Source organism: Paramisgurnus dabryanus, chromosome 1 (assembly GCF_030506205.2).
Source record: "Paramisgurnus dabryanus chromosome 1, PD_genome_1.1, whole genome shotgun sequence".
Taxonomy (NCBI): domain Eukaryota; kingdom Metazoa; phylum Chordata; class Actinopteri; order Cypriniformes; family Cobitidae; genus Paramisgurnus; species Paramisgurnus dabryanus.
Genome location: NC_133337.1, coordinates 33743418 through 33764160, shown reverse-complemented (window position 1 = coordinate 33764160; position 20743 = coordinate 33743418). Strand labels below are relative to the sequence as shown.

At 39.9% G+C, this 20743-nt stretch overlaps 1 protein-coding gene across 3 annotated transcripts in view; it reads left to right on the top strand.

Moving 5' to 3' along the window:
- caprin2 (caprin family member 2) overlaps positions 1–8961 on the top strand; it is an 11327-nt gene extending 2366 nt beyond the window's left edge. For 2 of the 3 annotated variants that reach the window (XM_073814689.1, XM_065284862.2), the window contains 15 exons: positions 2193–2330; positions 2408–2448; positions 2533–2784; positions 2867–2908; positions 3066–3185; positions 3935–4019; positions 4109–4161; positions 4242–4352; positions 4558–4644; positions 4746–4856; positions 4934–5108; positions 5997–6167; positions 6546–6652; positions 6763–6823; positions 7768–8961. In XM_073814689.1, the coding sequence (XP_073670790.1) occupies positions 2193–2330; positions 2408–2448; positions 2533–2784; positions 2867–2908; positions 3066–3185; positions 3935–4019; positions 4109–4161; positions 4242–4352; positions 4558–4644; positions 4746–4856; positions 4934–5108; positions 5997–6167; positions 6546–6652; positions 6763–6823; positions 7768–8330 (2117 nt within the window). In that variant the 3' untranslated portion in view covers positions 8331–8961. The remainder of the gene's footprint in view (positions 1–2192; positions 2331–2407; positions 2449–2532; positions 2785–2866; positions 2909–3065; positions 3186–3934; positions 4020–4108; positions 4162–4241; positions 4353–4557; positions 4645–4745; positions 4857–4933; positions 5109–5996; positions 6168–6545; positions 6653–6762; positions 6824–7767) is intronic. The other variant, XM_065284863.2, reaches the window with a different exon arrangement.
- Positions 8962–20743: the final 11782 nt, after the last annotated feature.

Below are 20743 nucleotides of genomic sequence, written 5' to 3'. Positions count from 1 at the left end.
TACCATAGAGACAGAGCGCAGTTATGCAAATTTGAAAACCACGCCCACCGGGGGGAAAACAATCCAACCGTCTCCATTGACTTTGTATAGCGAGAGGCCGTCTCCTTGTCATTTCTGGCTTATAACAAAAAAACAAAAATGCCTAAAAGCTGCTGTGTGACAATATGTACAGCTAACAAGCCAAAGAACCCAGAAATAAGTTTTTATAAGCTGTCGAGCAGTAAAACCCAACCTTTAAGGAGAAAAAAGTGAATCGCCGACTACATTTCCCCCTAGTGGACGCAGTTCTACTAATAGGAGTACTATGAAAAGTTGCCTTTTTTCCACTTTTGTGTCTTTAAACGCTCGTTTTTTGAGGTCGACAGCTTATAAAAACGTATTTCTGGGTTCTTTGGCTTGTTAGCTGTACATATTGTCACACAGCAGCTTTAAGGCATTATTCTGTTTTTTGTTATAAGCCAGAAATGACAAGGAGGCGGCCTCTCGCTATACAAAGTCAATGGAGACGGTTGGATTGTTTTCCCCCCGGTGGGCGTGGTTTTCAGGTTATGACGCGCTGCGCTCTGTCTCTATCTCGAAACATGGATATCAATATGCGAATTAGTCCCTGTCTTCACACCACAATGCACCAGCATGAACCGTAGATATATATGTACATAGATGCCGCATTCGGCAGTTCCAGACAGGCTTTCCTCATTTAGTAAATGTGGATTTATGAATATGCAAATTAGTCCCTGCCTCTTCTCAGTCACACTGCTGACCATGCGAATTAGTCCCCACCTCCACTGGGTTGCACCTGCTTGGACCATAGATATATCACATAGATGCTGCATTTGACAGTTATAGACGATGAATCATAGATATACATGTACATAGATGCAGCATTTGGCAGATCCAGACACACTTGCCTCATTTAGTATACGTGGATCTATGTTTATGCACAAAAACATTATCCCACTATCTCTGGATAAATTATGATACTAACTGTTCTACAGAGCGCTTTTTGTCTTAGATGACGCTGACATGTTTATCCTGTGACGGCTACTGTAGCTTCTCATTGCGTTTCGAAATCAAAAACACGTTACACCTTTAACACATGCGCATGATGTCACCTTTATCACAGATTCGCATTGATGTCGTTTTTGACCCGTTTGGGAACGCCCTATTTCAATCGAATCCAGCGTTACACAAACACGCATGCAAAAATCACAGCAGCTCTTAATGTAGATATGGATATGCGAATTAGTCCCTGCCTCCACCACAACGCACCGGCATGAACCGTAGATATACATGTACATAGGTGCAGCATTCGGCAGTTCCGGACAAGCTTGCCTCATTTAGTATATGTGGAGCTATAAATATGTGAATTAGTCCTCGCTTCCACTCGGTTGCACCTGATCGGACCATAGATATATATGCACATAGATGCTGCATTCGGCAGTTCCAGACACGTAGCTGATGGTTTCACAATACATGCGTTAATTATAAGTATGTATTTTTAGTAGGGATGCACCGATAGGATTTTTTGGGCCGATAGCGATTTAAACAGATAACTTCTGGCCGGTACCGATATTAAACACTTGTATACAATACTATACAGTTGGTTTATTAGCTAGTTTATTTCTGCATAAAATTATTTTTACTGAACATGGATTTGATCTAATTAACATTCAACTGACCAACATAATAAGAGAGGCACAAATTCAGCTAAAACAAATATAAAAAGACAGCATGACAACCTTCAAAGGTGGTTTTTGCTATTCAGCATTTATTTTATTAACAACATTAACTCATTTTTTACATATAATGGATTTCTTTATGCAGTTAATTAATAAACAATCGGTATCGGCCTTTCTCGGGCTATTGCCGATATGCCGATGGTTTCAAATTCATCAAAAATCGGCCGATACATCGGTGCATCACTAATTTTTAGTGTCACTTGTTGGAGCATTCACACTACTTCTGTGCAGCGAGCACGTGTTGCTCATACATGCGTCGTTTTAGTGCAGAGTCTATGCTGGATCCATATATTATGTCTATGGCTTGGAGAATAGTCATTTTGTATTCTACTGTTACATTAATAGATCTTTTAAAATCTACAGGGTCAATACACAAAGTGATTTAGATTTTATGTAGTTTGTATATTATGGACATGAGTTTGCTATCATGGGATGGCTGTCATTCTTCCACAGATAAGAACATGAAGGAGAAGCTGCTTCGACTCGTGGACTGTGGCTTTTTTGATCGCATACCACTTCCTCAAAATGACAGCCACGAGAAATCTGAAAACCAAAAGGCTGATCCTCCATCCAGACCATGTAGCCTCTCGAGTGAGACTTGACTCATTTATTTCTCAATGAATGCATGTTTTTATTTTTCTTACACAAGGATATATTTACATTTTTAGCTCTTGTGAAGCCGAGTTCAAAAGAAGTGCCTTTAAAAGAGGTAAACCAACTTCATGCACCTGTTATGAAACCATACGTGTCTTGTGCGATTACAAACAGACAAGTAACTTCCAAATGATGGCAGTTTCTTAACAGAAGGTACGCAGCTGAGACGGACGTCGCGGTGCGAGGTCAGGGTGAGAATACGCCACCCCGTACTTGGAGGGATGAGTTTTTGGCAATGAAGGAACGAGAGCCACCAGACTCATGGGAAATGGAGTTTTCTGATCCCATGGAAGCCTCCAAGCCCACCATACAGAAGCCATACAAAGGGGCAGCAGGGATGATCCCCAAGACTCCAGACATTACAAAGAGGCCTATGATTGAATCCAAAGAGGTAGAGAACTGTCCAAAACTATTGAAGGATATATGGTGACACAATTTCTAAAAATGTTTGCTTTTTTATTATGCTTTTCCAGAAACGACAGAGGAAGGGCAAGGGGGATCAAGACTGTAAACCAGTAAGTTGTTTAGATCCATTATAATCTCTTCACTTGTTTAAAGTCTTGGAATTAAAATGGGGATGTTAATACAATTCATTGCATCCAGTTATATCTTTGGGGAACAGCTGTGTACAAAAATTGACACTCATTTACATTTATTTTCAATGGCATTCAGATGCCTGTTGCGGTGGAAGTCTTCAGCTCTCCCTCTCAGTTACCTAAGGACCCCGTTCAGCGCAAACAGCAGCTGGAGTCCCTGATGGACCAGATCTCTGGATCCTTCAGCTTCATGCAGGCACTTTTCTTTAAAACTTTCTGTAGTTTGTGGCTTAAAGGGACACACTACTTTTATTTGAAAATAGGCTCATTTTCCAGCTCCCCTAGAGTTAAACATTTAATTTTTACGGTTTTGGAATCCATTCAGCAAATCTCCGGGTCTGGTGCTACCACTTTTAGCATAGCTTAGCACAATCCATTGAATCTGATTAGACCAAAGATTCTGGCGTAATAATCAAGGACTTCGCTGCCGTAACATGACTGCTGGAGGCGCAATGATATTACGCAGTGCCCGAAAATAGTCCCCTGCTATTGAAAGTTACCAAGGGACTACTTTCAGGTGCTGTGTAATATCATTGCGCCTCGTGCAGCAATGTTACGGCAGCAATGTCCTTGAGTATTACGCCAGAATGAGAGTATAGTTCCTAGCCATATCTGCCTAGAAAATCACAACTTTTAATTTTCCGTCTGTCTTAGTACACGATGTAACTACAGAAGATTCAAGTTTTAAATAGGAAAATATCAAACTCTTTGGTTATTTTTGAGCGCGATGCTAATGGTCTAATCAGATACAATGGATTATGCTAAGCTATGCTAAAAGTGGGACCGCCAGACCCGCAGATCGGATGAATGGATTCAAAAACTGTAAAAATGAAATGTTTAACTCTCTAGGGGAGCATATTTTCAAAAAAAGTGGAGTGTCCCTTTAAACAAACTTGAGTTCTATCCCTGCTTAAGGGACTTCCATGATCTTATCAATGTGTGCAGGAGTCTCTTCTGGATGGGGAAACTTCCCCCAGTAGCTGTCGGACTAAGAAAAGTCGGCCGTCTCCTGGATCCTCTACTCCCATTGGTACCAGCCACACCTTTTTAGACCACACCCCCTGTATGTACATGTATATGCGTGATAACCTGCCGTTCAATTATGTTTCTAATATACAGCACAAAGGGATTTAACAAGAAGTCCGTCAGATATTCTGCCTCCATCTCAGCGTGTAAGCGATTCAAATGGACTCCTTTGACAATGAATCCTGATGTGATGCCTTTTTAATAAATAATTTTTATGTAATCGTAGAGCACTCCCTTAAGGATTCTGCTGTCTGGGGAAACTCAAGACTGTCTGTCGAATGGAGACCGGTCTATAACTGGCTCTGACCTCAGTCTGCACAATGAAGATACTCCACAGGTACGGAGAGTCACAATTTTACCCAAATTATATTTTATGTTTAGTGATGACTTGAATTAATGTTGGAATTGAATCACTGGATGTAGTTCGGAATACTGCGGGGGGACATAATCATTACTAAAACAGCCATAATGTGAATCCTACCTTATAGCATACTGTTGTAAATTAAGGTTAAGTTGTTTGTCCCTTTTGTGTTTGTCTGTAGAAACAAATTGAGGGCTTCACTTCTCCACCTTTGTACCGCAGAGGATCATCCATCACAATCCCCCTGGAAAACAAGAGCTCTGTACAGGTTTGGACTTTCCACATTAGGAATTTTTTTTTTATAAATGTGTATATACTCTTGGAAGGATGTTAATTTACTAGATTCTTGGATTTTTTTTTTTGTGTCAGGCAGGAAAGCAGCCGTTATGCAATGGAGTATCAACCCCTATGCAGACATTTACGACTCCACCTAGTTGTCGATCCATCAGTCCAGACAACAGTTTCCACAACATTCACTCTGTAGGCAAATTGTTGGTTACGTACAACTTGTCTCAAGCTGTGATCTTGCATTAAGCTCAAACTTCTCTCTTGGTCAGGTGTTCAGCGTGTCCTCTTTGCCCATCAGTAAGAGCTCAGAGATGAAGTCGGATGAAAGTGGATTTTCCGAATCCATGCATTCGAGTTACGCTACAGCTAAAACCTCGAGTTACTCCACAGCCAGCACCCAGACACCACCTGAACTGAACCTGCCTGAAGATGACCTCCAGATTGGTAAAATGCACATACATAAAAATTAAATGTGAGGCTTAAACATTGTTTTTTCAAGGAGTAAATTTAAAGTTTCGTTCCATTTGGCGCTTTTAGACCGTTTATCCACAATGATGTAGTAAAAACAAACTTTGTTGTTCGGAGACAGAAAGACTATATATCATCTCGAAGTTACCAAAAGGGCCTTAACTATGCATTTGAGGGTTATATTAATAATTTTATTGTTGAGAAGTTCGATGAAAAGCTTCAGTATACGTTTCCATGACAAGCATTTTTACCATCTTTACCATGAGTAAGTTACCTCTCCGTTAGTTTGGTGCTACAATATTTACATGAATCATTCAGCACAACATTGCTATTACACAACAAAAAACACTTCTCGAAGTGATGTAATGTGAAGCGAAGTGACATGATGTAAAACACAGCTAGAAGCTAACGTTAACGTTTTCTAGTGTTAGGCTAGCGTTACGGTAGAGATGTTAAAGATAACGTTCAAATGCGTTGTTGACTTGCCTTAGAACAGATGTAGACATCCTTGTTTAATTTATCCATGTTTAGTTGGTGTTGTGGTCTACCGCAAAACTTAATCTGGATTATTTAGCGGACCCTTATCTTTGAGATGTGGCTTGGGAGAGGGTTAAAAATACACACCTTTGCCCAGCCTTTCTGGATACCTAGTGTCGGAGTTGCAACTTGCATGCACGTCATGCACACAGTTTGACCATTTTTAACTTCAAATAAAAAGGAATGAAAACTGACTAACTGCAATGCATTTCAATGGACGTAGAAGGAAAGATTGTTCGAGTGTATTGGGTTGATATGTGCACTTTTGGGGCGTGGCTTAGCCATGGGTCAATTACTCTTGCCTACCAATTATGCGTGTCCTTTCAGAGGGCCAGTACCAGTTGGAGTGTCCGGTCAGTGCAGGTGGTCATGTGTTCTCTGCCCATCAGCCACAGTCTCGTCTGGGTCAGGTCAGCTACCACCGTGGGACAGCGAGAGGTATGATGCGTGCAGGCAGAGGTTTGCTTCACTCATACAGATCACCTGGTGGCTTCAGAGGTACCTTTCCCCTCCTGATTCTCTCTTTGTCCTTCACACAATTTCTCCATTTAGACTTTCACCTTGATATCATCTTTATATACAACTTACAACATAACAGAGCATCCAAACGTTCTTGCACAAGTTTATTTACTATTTTTTTTTCAAACTTTTGGGCCCAAGGGCTTATCTGGTGAAGGGGGAGACTTTGCATGGACCCACCTGTTATGTCTTATGTTTTTGTCCTAGCTTGTAACATAACATTTTTGATAGCTATGTTGCTTTGTGGTTTATTAAAATAATCGTTATTAATTGGACTTTAGCATTGCTTAGTTTTTTTGGGTATGTGTTTTACCTTTTTTTTTTTTTTTTTTTTTTTTTCATAAACCCAAATTGTAGGTGGCTATGAGGCCTACAGAGTGAGTGCGCGTTCTCCAGTAGGGGGCTTCATTTCCCAGACCCACAGTGCACACAGGGACCCCACGTCTGGTCTTTTTGTGCCCAGAGTAAGACATTTAACTTGTGTTGGGATGAAGCATATTTTAATATTTGTACTGTTTCAAAAGCATTGTAATTTTCATAAACTGAGCGTTGTTATTTTTTTTAATTGTTCTAGGAAAACGGATATCAGCAGAACTTCAAACGAGGTGGATGCACAGCAACGCAACGAAACAGTGGTATAAGAATTTACTCATACAGTCTGTACTTGGCACTAAAGACCCATTCAGACCGCCAGAGACTTTCTCTGGATGGTGTCGCCCGTCTCTTTCAATTAGGTTGTTAGGAGGTATTCCTAATTCTGGTTGTCGTAGGAATGGTTATATACTGATGAGAGACTAATGTGAGCTTTGCTCCCGAAAGTCATTTATTTGCGTAGTTGAACTTTTCTTAACTTTTTCATCTTACTGTACATGCCCACTTCCTGTCGCCAACAGTAGGTGTCGCTGAAAGCTGTCAAGCTGAATGACTTAAGTGAACTGCCACTGCCAATTACATATTTTCTTAAAAACCCGACCCGAGACAAACCTGACAAAAATAGACTCGAGTCAGACCCGAACCAGTGGCTAATTTTTTTTTTTCGACTGGACCCAAATGTAAACGTGCACCAGTCAGGTAGAAAGAAACCCCGGTGGCCTTGCAACCAATTTGACCCATTTATTTTACTTTTTTTTTTGATGACAACACCAAGGTTACCGTTAAAATGTACGTTTAAAATTGATTGACAGGTTTGTCTCAATGAAAATGAACCTACTGCCAGCCGCAATGTCGCAAGCGCTCTTGGCAAAACGGAGGGGTTGAAAAAGATCAAGATCAGGTTTTCTAATGCTGTGTTCAGATGAGCTGCGGTAGAAGCATCAAGCGCAAGTGATTTTAATGTTAAGTCAATGTAAAGACGCGGTGACGCGCGTCTGGAGGTCACGTGGCGTGGCTGGTGTGAACCCACGGTAAGTGGACCTTTAGCTGGGGGTCTGAACGGGGCTTAAGTTGGAAAATGGTAGTGTTTCTAATACTTGTGAAATTGTATTACTGAGAAAAGCCCATTCAACCAGTTGTAAGTATAAATTTATATAAATTAAAACTAATTAAATTAAGCTCTGGTCTTTATTTTTCAACTCAACAGCTGGTTGGAGTGACTCATCGCAGGTGAGCAGCCCAGACCGGGATGGAGGGTATCCACTCGACTCTGGAATGAGCGACACCCTCTCAATCGCACCCATGGAAGTACCCATCACCCCCCAGGGCCCCCACACGCTCATGCCCGTTCACGTATACCCCGTTACCCAACTCCGCGTGGCTTTCTCCGCCGCCCGCACTGCCAACTTCGCACCCGGCACTCTCGACCAGCCAATCGCCTTCGAGATAATGCACACCAACCTTGGCGAAATGTTCGACACGGCCACCGGGCGTTTCACTTGCCCTGCTTCAGGCTCTTACGTCTTCATCTTCCACATCCTGAAGTTGGCGGTAAGCGTGCCCCTGTACGTCAACCTCATGCGCAACGACGAGGTGATGGTGTCCGCGTACGCTAACGACGGAGCTCCGGATCACGAGACCGCCAGTAACCACGCTGTCCTACAGCTGTTCCAGGGAGACCAGGTGTGGCTGCGGCTTCATCGTGGCGCCATCTATGGCAGCAGTTGGAAATACAGCACCTTTTCTGGTTTCTTACTGTATCAGGACTGAACATCTATCTCTACAGTATAGGCACAAAAAAGGAGGATGGGACATTTTGGATCTATTGAAGGTTCTAGTTACGTTGCGCTTTTGGTTACGCATGGTGCAACCGCATGTTTGAAAGTTCACGTTCAATAGTTCAAAGTCAGTCTGGAGGCCAATGTTAAAAGATTGCTCCTAAATGTTTACATTGGGTTTATTCAGGTTTTTGTAATACAGTGATTTGAAAGGCTTTACTGGATACAGATGCACATGCTTGTAACCCAAAGTAGCTGCATTTAAAATGCACTAAATTGCAAATCCTACCATTTCAAAAGCGGCTGGGTTTATTCTGGTGTTTAGTACCTTGTATTCTTGCCTGCAGATTTAGTTTCTCAGCCATTGAAAAGTCTGGTGTCCTTGTTTAATGGGTCGCAAACACATGCATAGCTTGGCAAGAATTAAGGATTTTTTTTCTGGTGATACTTGACATGTTAAGCACTTTAAAAGTTGACTTTGTGGCCTTGTTGGGTTTTGGGTGTACGTGTGTATCTCTGTTTGTATGCGTGTATACTGTTTGTCATGCTGAAATGACTTGAACGCTGACTCGTGTTAAGCCAAAATGGCTCCCTCTTGTGCCTGAATAAAATTGTGCAGTTCATCTCTGTGGTATCCTTGTTTTTGTGCATACAGTAAAAAGTTGCTTAAAAAAATAGAAAATGTGCTACTTGTTTTAAGGTCGTTGATAACTGTTACAGTATTTGCTGGTTAGTCTTCAAATCAGTGCAAATACAACTAATCTCAATTTAAGTGTAGGGATGCATATAGAAAAAGCATCAAGTCCAAATGCTCGACAGAAAGGGATTTTAGTAGTTTTTGTCGTTGCAAAGTTACCCACATATTTGAAGTGTGTTTGTCATTTAGATTTTGAAATGTAAGTCATTTTCCCCTACACTCCCCCATTACAAGTTAACATTATTTAATTGTTACTTGAAGACTACGTTTACACGGCTTGCGTTCTAGTTTCATACTTGTGCCCTATTTAAAGACACTTTGGGGTGGATTCCTGGACGGGTTTTATATAAATTCATGTCTATGCCTTAGATATATTAGGGGGCAGTTTCCTGGACAAGATTTGGGTTAATCTGGGACTAGGCCTTATTAATATTAGGTCATTTAAGAAGATTTTACAAACATGAGGTACAAAAAAACACTACAGGTGTGCATCTGAAGCCAAAACAATGTCAACAAAATGTGTTAAAATTAATCAGGACAAGGTGTTTTTAAAGAGTAACTAAACCCCAAACCAACTTTTTTAGTTAATGATCTGTAAGAATGATGCTTTATTAGTGCTGTTCATTGATTTTAGTAAGTTTTTTGACTTTTGGATATAAAGTGTTTCAATACTACAATATATGGTGTAAAAACGTCTGAGTGCTGCCCTCTTGAGGTTGAACGGTGGCTACTGCAGTTGAATTTTCCTATTGGATGTTGGGTCCAAGAAATGACTCGTGACGTAAGCAGGTTCAAGCTCACCACGCCCTTGTTACGATCTCACCACACACTTGATACGAGCTTAGTTCGTCCCCTCTATCTCCGTTGGGATCTGCCCACTTTTCTTGCATTTTTCAAATATTGCAGTGGGTGGAGTCAGCCTCTGACCAGGGGTTTAGTTACGCTTTAAATTAAAGCAGCTCAAACATACATTTTAGGATAAGCCATGTCTGGGAAAACTTACCATGAAATCGTGCGTCAACTGCACCGCCATACTAGACCAGGCAAAACCGCTTGTCAATCAGTTTTTTCGACTTCATGACTCCCCGGACACGCGGATTACGTTAAAGTACCGCAAGAGCAATTCAAAATCACACGTGTCTCTATGATGTTTCGAATCGCTCTCGCGGTGCTTTGATGTCACCCGCTTGTCAGCTCTTGTGGCGTCGCATGAAGTCGAACAAGGTCGAACATGGATTTGGCCTGTTTTTTATTTTATTTCTTGGTTTATTGTATATGTGGATATGACAATAATGTATGCCTACTTTTCTGTATGTATGTTCTGTACTTTCTTGCAAAAAACACGATTCTTTCTGTTTAGTAAACAATCTGAAACTGACACTTCCCTTCTAAAATAAGTAAGATGCCCGAGTTCATAGTGTACATCAGTGGTCTCCAACCTTTTTGTGAGCAAGGGCTACCACAATGGATAAAACAATCTGTAGGGCTAGGGCTACTTTTATATATAGTCTACAACCTTTTTTGTTTGACTTGTTTTTTATTATTTATTTTATTTTATTTTATTTTATTGTTTTATTTGTTTTTGTTTTTGCATTGTTTTAAACGTTAAGAAGCCAAGCTAATATTAAAAATATGTAATAAATAAATATTAAAATTGAAGCTTCTTCGTGCAGCTTCTTTAAGTTAAATAAGTAGTGATGGGAGAAACAATTAAAGCTTTTTGAAGCTTCGAATCAATTGAACCAATTGGTTCGAAAATTGATTCAGTTTTTCGAAGAGTTCGAAACACCACACACGCTGGCGACACCTGCTGGTCAAAATAGTGTAAAAGCAGTTCTGTCCGGTTCGACTTCATGCGGCGCCGCAAGAATCGACAGCCGAATGACTTCAAAGTATCGCGAGAGCGAGAAATATGATTTCTTGAATCATTCTCGCGGTACTTTGACGTCATCCGGCTGTCGGTTCTTGCGGCGCCGCATGTAGTCGAACAAACCTAATGATTCGTAACAAAAGATTCGTAAAAGTTTCAAAGCCTCAAGATGCACTGCTTCGAAAGCGATCATCACTTTAAACAAGTGACAAAACTAATGTGAGAAGCTTTGGCGGGAGACAGCGACTGTTAAATCTTCCGATGACACACAGCTCATATCTGAATCTCCGTCTCTGTGAGTAAATTGATCACCACATACAAACACCTGCATTGGGGAGCACGCGTGAATGCAGTGCATAGATAAACCTTATAGTCACATATGGACTTTAAATATAATATTAACAAGTTAGGGTCACATAGCCTACAAGTTGCAAGGCCTGAAAGAAAATATTTGAGCGTTTTTTCTTTTGGTGATGAAATTTTGTGGATTGGTAGGCCTACATTAACATATAAGGTGTATGTATGGCCTGAAGAGGGCGTCATTGCTTTACACATTGATTGCATCTGTACTGAGTGTAATGGAAAAGCAGATACATTTTAAGCATTTCTGTGACCTGGAGTATAAATGTCACAATGCACACACTGTTTACTTTTCACTGTTGTAACAGCTGAGTGTGTTTGTTCATCTTACATTCATTTGAAACCACAAATGTGCGAGTGCTGTTTCTGTTTGTGTAGTGTGGGAGAAATTTAGATAGTACTAATGGATTATAATAATAACAACTTTAAGATTAGGTAACTTATTGATTCATATATTGACTCATTGCTTGTGCAATTGTGTCTCACTCTTACTATTTTAATATTTGGGGGGATGACCTCTGGATGTTGTTTATTGTGTCTTAGGAGCATGTTTTGATAATTTAACTTATTTGCTATTTAATGAAATTTTTATTTGTTTATGTAAGACTAATCACTGATGCCGTATTGTTATTATAATCCCTTAAATGAAAACGTACCCCTTGCTGTGTTGTAAGGTACGGCTGGCCACTATTGACCTGCCCGAACTTGTACAGACCCTCCTTTATTAGCTCATGTTCCCTTGTAAACCTCACACAAACACCATCTTTGATCAGACTGCGGCATTGTGGGATAGCTGGAATGGTCAGCTGTCTTCATACATTACATTCTGTGGCGTGGAGCTCATTTGCCGGAGTGTGGATTCCTGCTTTAGATTAGTTACACATGCTTGATCATTGTACAAAAGAGAATGTACCGTTCAACAAACAAATTACTTTTCATAAGTGTTGTCACTTTGTTTTGAGGTTTTGACAGGAACAGATTTTAAGAGATCAGCATATAAAAAGTAAAAAAATCCCACTTCCCCTTTTCTTTGTACTTTCAGCCTAAGACTTTATTCATTTGAACTTATTCCTTAACTATGTTGAAATCATGAGCAATATTCTGAGAAAGCATCTGGGAATGTTGCATTGTGGTTTTAACCAGAACAAAACTACCAACAGGGACTCATAAGTGCTACTTTTGTGAATATTTAGCCTTTTACTTGCCTAGCTGTCACTGGGACAGTACCCTTTCAAAAACTACACCTTTGCATCTAAAGCGTTCATATTAGTTCCTCATACTGGTATCAAATATAGGCATCTATATCTCTGTCTTTGCAACTCTTGAACTTTTTAAGCAAGTTTGTTGCCCAAACAGCCGTAAACTTTCCAATTTAACACAAACTTCGATTGAGCTGTCCTGTTTGTTTTCAATTGCTTTGTTCCCATGCCCACCTCTCAAATAGCTGAAGTATTGGTAAGTGTCCATTTGTTTTCATGTAAAATGACCTCATTTTGTGGGACGGCGTTTCGATATAATACCTGGAAGTCATTTATCTGTGGAATACAAAAGCAAAATGGTGTATTCATACAAGCTGCTGCATGTATGAAACTGAACGGCTTTTCTTCCTGTGCCTTTTAGGCTTAATGCTGGTTATTTGTCATCTGCCACAATGTCCTTCCTGAGGGAAACTAGTTGTTGTTGTTGTTAGTGAACAAAAGTACAGGTGACCGTGTCACAGGCAAATTTTCTGTCTGTTATATCAATGCATTTACATTACAAACAAGAGCTTTTACAGTAGCTTTCTGAAAATGTGTCAGACAAAATGGTCCCAAGCTGTCACTGGGGCAGCAGTACCCTTTAAAAGGTCTTAATATGTACCATTTAGATACAGATTTGATACCAATATGTATTTTTAAGGTACTAATTCTTTATGGTATCTATATGAACCTCTGTGGGACTAATAAGAACTCTTTAGGTGCAAATGTGTACTTTTTGAAAGGGTACCACCCCGTTGATGGCTTTTTTGGTTATTTTTTTCTGACTGTGTTGTTGTATAGCCTAGCCTGTCCAGACAAGTTGAATGTTTCAATAATTGTGATCAAGTGTAGAACATATTCAATTCAGTCAGGACTTTTACTTTGAAAATCTGCCTGTTACAGTATTCATTTGTTTGTAAACTTTGCTCTCTTCCTTGTAAAGGGCATAAAGTTCGACACACACAAGGTTTACTATTATTAGTATATAGGGGTGGGCGATAAACCGGTAGACAAAATTAACCGGTAGAAATTTGTCAACCGGTAGAGATTTTGGACTATCGTTTCTATCGAGGTTACGTGCCCACGTCACGCTCCTGTGCGTGTGGTCGCGAAAACGTAACGTTTGTACACGTATTTAAGCACTGCAGTTTTAAAACAAGTTATTTTAAGCCATTGAAACACAGACAACAGATCTGTATGCGTGCGTTCTTTCTGTGTGTCAGGAGCGGACAAGTCGCGCAACCGCTGCTCTTTCTGTCTGTGAGGAGCGCGCAAGTCGCGCGACCTCTGCTTATTAAGCTCGTGAGCATTTTTCCCGCTTTATTGGCCTTAAATACACATATGCGTCAAAATTCCCGTCTTTGCAAGCATCATCATAAACACGACCAGTAAGGTCTTAAGAGAAAGTAAACAGCTAAAAGAGAAAGCGCATGTGTAACAGTGTATTGGATCCGGACTTTGGTCTTAAAGGGGAAGTTACCTAATTTTGCTCCTGTCTGTCACTCGTGTTAATCAAACAGCATTGAGAAAAAAATCTCTCACTGCTCCTGATTAAATCACTTTTCTACCTTAAATAAAAATATATATAGGCCTATACATACATGCATAATTATTTATTATCATTCTTATTGACTGTGTATCTTCAGAGAGCTTGAGTTTTGTTTGTTTTTATCTTCTTTCTATGCTTGTATATGTTTTTTGTGAGAATTATGAACATTTCTATGGTATTAAAGATTTAAACCTTATTAAAACATAAAAAACTCTACCGTGATACATATCGTTATCATGATATAAAATTAATCCTATCGTGATAGAAGATTTTGGTCATATCGCCCACCCCTATTAGTATATATGCTGTTAGTCAAACACGTCATATTTGACCTTGACTGTTTATATCTTGCAAACCAAGATTGGGAAGATTTGCGTATTTGTATTCTGATCTGACCTCATTCTCGTAGTTTTGCATATTATTATGTGGATAAAATGTCCTGAACATTGCAAGGCATAGCAGGACTGTGGGTATAAGGTTTTGCATAGGCTTCCTATCAAAGTAGTACGTTTCTTGCTTTTGTGCGATGAATAATGAATGATGGGATTTTTTAATGGTGTTCGATGAAAATGACAGGTGGGGTGTTTATTAGGGTTGGAGATGTGTTCCTATGGCTAAGTAGATCATTGCATTAGCAGCTCAAAAGGTTATGGGATTGAACCCAGAAAAGATGCATATTAATAAAATGTATACCTTGTAAATGCACTGAAAGTTGCTTTGGATAAATGCGTAAATGTAAAAGCACTAGGGCTGTAAAAAGTTTAATCACGATGAATCACATACAAATTAAAAGTTTGCATAATATATGTGTGTGCACTGTGTGTGATTATTTTGTATATATAATAAATGCACACACATGCATATAATTAAGAAACATTTATTTATTTATTATTATTTTATTTATTTATTTATGCATTTATCTTTTTTATTTATTTAATGTATTTTTTATTTATTAATATAATTTGTATTTATTATGTATTTAACATTTATTTATTGATTTTGTATTATTTATTTATTATTTTATTTAATACAATTATACATAAATAACATTTTTCTTACATTTGAATGTATGCATTTATATGCATTTAATAACTATTTATTTATTTATTTTGTAATTATTATTATTATTATTATTATTTTATTTAGTGTTATTTGAATTATTAATATTTATTATTATTATTATTATTATTATTATTATTGTTGTTGTTGTTGTTTTATTATTAACATTAATATGATTAATAATAATATTAATATTTAATAATCATTTATTTATTTTGTATGTATTTATTATTATTATTATTATTATTGTTGTTACTTTATTATTAATATTAATTTCAATATCAATATTATTATTATTATTTTATTAGTGTTACTTTATTATTAATATCAATATCAATAGTATTATCATTATTTTTTTTACCTTAATATAAATATTATTATAAAAATATACATTATACAAATGTTCTTAGATTTGGACATGAATGTGTGTATTTATATCTACATAATAATTACCCATAACACTCACACAATTATTTTGTGCAAATATTTTTAGATATATTGTTTTTTGTATGCAATTAATCTTTTGACAGCACTTAAAAGGCATTTTTCACATTAACATTCAACCAGCGAATTACTGGACCTCATATTGCCCATTTATGGACTTGCGCAAGTTGCGCAGTGTTTGGGCATTGTAAGTTCCTTTGTTTTACTTTTAATTGCTTGCAGTTCTGACATTCTGAAATTTCTCGGTGGACCAAGGCTGTGTGCCAGACTTAAATTCCCAGAATAACATAGTAGAGCGCAGTCCACTTCGACACATTTGTACGGCATGACACAGGCGCACCATATGCTGAGTGCCTTGCATAGCTGGGGTCTGTATTACATGATGGGATGGAGCAAAGATCCCGTTGTGCACAGAGGAAATTTTTCAGTAAGCTCAGATGGAGTTATGATAAGATGTGTGTCAGATTCAGCCGGTTCTGCCCTGCGCCTTGTTGTTTTAATCTCTCTGATAAAGATCTCTTCATAACCGCAAGTAAATTGAAAACTGAACTTCTAATTTATGGAGAATTGCTGAAATGCTGGTGCTGAAGTGAACCGTATACCCAAACAGCTGTAAATGTTTTCCCATGAAGGTGACAGACTTGAGATATTTTGCTCAGTGCAATGACTACCTTCTTTATTAAGAGGTCCAGGTGTGTGATTTTAACCTGAGGCTGCACCTGTGGTCACCCCTCCCTTATGTCTGAACTCTTTTCTGTTGGATGTATATTTAACTTAAACCTCCTGCCATCGTTTAACACATCACATCTGAAGTTAATATATAAACCTCCCTGCAGTTAGTTTAGTCTCCCCTTTGCTATGTTTAAAATATAAAAATAGTCTTTCTATTCATGTAGTACATATGTATACCATGCACACTACGTGAATTTTCAGTATGCGTGGAATGTCTAAATTGCCTACTACATTTGAATGTACAGAGTATACATCAGAGGACACTGTGTCACCCATAATGCAATGCACTTGACTTCTTCCATTTCCAGTGTAGTAAATTAAAGGTACACTATAGGTTTTTAGTGGCATCTAGTGGTGAGATTGCGAATTGCAACCAACCTCAATTTCGAAACACAATGAGAACCTACGGTAGCTGGCACAGGAAAAACATGTCCTTGTTTGAGACAATTTAGAGACTTTGTTTGTATACACCACTGATAATATAGATATGTATATTATATTGCTTTTCTGTCCGGAGATCCTTCTAAAATGTAAACATTGCATCTTAAATTGTTGTAATTGGGTTAAAAATTATATATATGGTTAAATTAATGTTTTTTTTTCTAGTGTTTGTAGGCTGAATGTGAAGGAGTTTGATGTTTAGGATATGGGTAGGTTCTGTATGGCTCCTGTCAGCAGACCCAGACTAAAGATAATACTGGGGTGGTTCTGAAAGTGCTGTGGTGTGGTTTGACTTGGTGGCTGGCGAGACCACTTAAGTGTTCCCACATGGCTAAAAAAATGTTGGAGCTGCGAGTGTGTTTTTTTTTTCTTTCAATCAGAACGTGACATCTGTGAACTTTGAAGGCTACTACCCAGCCCCCATGTTATCGGAGCTCCAAGTGTGTTGTGGAGTCACATTGCTTTTTTAGCCTTCTGCTCACACTGCACCCAAATTCAAATTGGTATTCAAATTGGTTCAGACTGTCTGCACTGTCATTTAGCTGATGTGAAGTGAAGGCTGATTCATTTGTTTAGGCAGTGTAGTCAGTCAATATGAAGATACGCATATAATAACCAATCTCTGTGACCGAAATTGCATACTGTGACGGGGGTACTGGATTAGATGATGCATTAGTGACATATGTTGTCATGACAACAAGTTAGTTTTGGATTGACGTTGAACAAGCATAATTTATCCACAAGGGACAGCTGTTTAATTATATGTTTGCATTTAAATAGTGCCGCGTTACTGCTTTTGGACATTTTTGAATATGACCTCTTCTCCTTCTCCTTCTCCTCCTCCTCCCCTCCTCCTCCTCCTCCTCCTCCTCCTCCTCCTCCTCGTCTTCTCCTCCCCCTACTCCTCATTCTCTTCTCCTCCCCCTACTCCTCACCCTCTTCTCCTTCTCTTTCTTCTCCTCCTCTTCCTCTTCTCCTCCGCTTCCTCTTCTCCTCCTCTTCTCCTCTCCTCGTCGTCTTCTCCTCCTTCTCTTCTCCTTCTCCTCCTTCTCTTCTCCTCCTGCTCTGTTCCTCCACCTCTGTTCCTCCACCTCCTCCTCTTCACCTCTCTTCCCCCTACTCCTCTCCGCTCCTCTCCGCTCCTCTCCGCTCCGCTCCTCCGCTCCGCTCCGCTCCGCTCCTCTCCTCTCCGCTCCTCTCCTCTTCTCTTCTCTTCTCTTCTCTTCTCTTCTCTTCTCTTCTCTTCTTCTCTTCTCTTCTCTTCTCTTCTCTTCTCTTCTCTTCTCTTCTCTTCTCTTCTCTTCCTTCTCTTCTCTTCTCTTCTCTTCTCTTCTCTTCTCTTCTCTTCTCTTCTCTTCTCTTCTCTTCTCTCTCTCTCTCCTCTCCTCTCCTCTCCTCCTCTCCTCCTCCTCTCCTCTCCTCTCCTCTCCTCTCCTCTCCTCTCCTCTCCTCTCCTCTCCTCTCCTCTCCTCTCCTCTCCCCTCCCCTCCCCTCCCCTCCCCCTCCCCTCCCCTCCCCTCCCCTCCCCTCCCCTCCCCTCCCTCCCCTCCCCTCCCCTTCCCCTTCCCCTCCCTTCCCCTTTCTCTTCTCATCCTCTTCTCATCCTCTTCCTCTTCTCATCCTTTCCTCCTCATCTCCTTCTCTTCCCCTCTCCTCATCTTTTTTCTTCTCCTCCTCTTCTGCTCCTTCTCCTCCTCTTATCCTCCACTTCTTCTCCTCCTCCGCTTCTCCTCCACTTATTCTACTTCACTTCTCCTCCTCTTCACTCTTCACTCCTCCTCCTCTTCTTCTCTTTTCCTCCCCTCCTCCTTTTCTTCTCCTCTTCATCCTCTTCACTTCTTCTCCTCTTCTCATCCACTTCTTCTCCTCCTATTCTCTTCTCTTCTCCTCCTCCTCTTCACCTTCTCTTTCTTCTCCTCCTCTTCCTCTCCTCCTCTTCCTCCTTTCATCCTCCTCTCCTTCTCTTCCCCTCTCCTCATCTTATTTTTCTTCTCCTCCTCTTCCCCTCCTTCTCTTCTTCTCCTCCTCTTCTCCTCCACTTCTTCTCCTCCTCCACTTCTCCTCCACTTATTCTACTTCACTTCTTCCTCTTCTCATCCACTTCTCATCCACTTCTCTTCTCTTCTCTTCTCTTCTCTTCTCTTCTCTTCTCTTCTCTTCTCTTCTCTTCTCTTCTCTTCTCTTCTCTTCTCTTCTCTTCTCTTCTCTTCTCTTCTCTTCTCTTCTCTTCTCTTCTCTTCTCTTCCTCCTTATCTCCTTCTCTTTCTTCTCCTCCTCTTCCTTTCCTCTTCCTCTCCTCCTCCTCCTCCTTTCATCCTCCTCTCCTTCTCTTCTCTTCCCCTCTCCTCATCTTATTTTTCTTCTCCTCCTCTTCTCCTCCTCTTATCCTCCACTTCTTCTCCACTTCTTCTCCTACTCCGCTTCTCCTCCACTTATTCTCCTCCACTTCCCCTCCTCTTCTCATCTTCTTCTCTTCTCCTTTTCTTCTCTTCTCCTCTTCCTCTCTTCTCTTCTCCTCCTTTTCTCTTCTTCACCTCCTCTTCTCCTACTCCTCATACTTTTCTCCTCCTCTCATTCTGCCTTTTCCCCCTCTTCTTCTTTTCTAATTATTTTTCTGATAACTCCTGTTGCAGGGACTCACAGGATAGTAAAGTGTCCCTCGAATGAACACTTTGGAATCTTACCGGTAGTTTTTTTGAATACTATGACTATATAGTTTGGAAGTAGGCGGTTTCGGACGCAGCGCTCGTTTCTAGATTAGTTGCTATAGAAATGATGCAGGCATAATATATTGATGACAGATAAAGAGTTGCTGCCAGTGTGCAAAGAGGAGCAGAAGCAAAATGTTGTCTATCATGACTGATGCTTAACTCATCATGTGGATTTAGGGATGGGTACCGAAACCCGGTATTAAACTGGCCCCGGGGCTAAATTATGAAAGACCGTAGTATCAGTAAGATCTGACGCTATCGGTTCTGCTTTCGGTCCTGGAGAAAAAATAAAAATAAATGTACTATGTATTCTTGCTTAATAATGTTTTCGTGCACATTTTATCTCACCAAACATTTCTAATTTGCGATTAAGACGTTTGTCTGTGAGATCTGCGAGATCTCTCATGCGCGCCGCGGAGGCTGGCTGTCTGTCAAACACAACCACAACAACGAGCGCGGCGCACGCACACGCATAACAGCACGAAAACTACCGCTTAATACAAAAGAGTGACGATGGCGGATAGAGCAAAACATTCAAAAGTGTGGTTATACTTCACTAGAGTTGATGCAGACAACGCTCGTTGTCATACAGGTAAGTGCAACAAGATGTTTGCATGTAAGGGCGGAAACACAAGCAATCTGTCAAAGCATCTTTCAAAAGTGTATTACGTGCAGAAAGAAGCTGTGTCCCAATTCAAGGGCTGCGACCTTATAAGCATACAACCTTAAAAGGGGAGCACTCTGTCTTTCAAGGTGGCAGCCTCAGAAGTCCCCGAAGAGAACTGAAATGAGACAGTCTAACCCTCGGAGGACCTATAATTTGCGTCACCTGTTGCACGCGCCCACCGCGCCTGTCAGCAGGACACAGCGGAGACGTTTCTGACTTATTTAAATAAATATGGAATCAGAAAAATATTCATTTATTTTAGAAAATATGACACGTTGATGTAGATTAAACTATTCAACAGTATATAAAATTAATCAACCTTAGAAATACGCAACATAAACAGAATAATATTAACACAAGTCACAGCCTCAAGTCGCGCTGCTGTGACGCAATCGGTCTTAAAATACGTCCTTAGAAGGTCGCAGCCTGCAAAATTCAACCATCATCTCTGGTGGTTGCCGCATCAACGTCAGGCATGTATGCTAAAATCATGTTGAATCAACATTGTTCACGTCATTTAAAATAAATGTACAATCTCCCTAATTGGTTTGCTTACCTTACGTTGAAATTCTGTTGATTTCTTTTGGGAGAAATGCTGAACGTTATGCATTCAACATATTTTCTACTTTTTAAAATC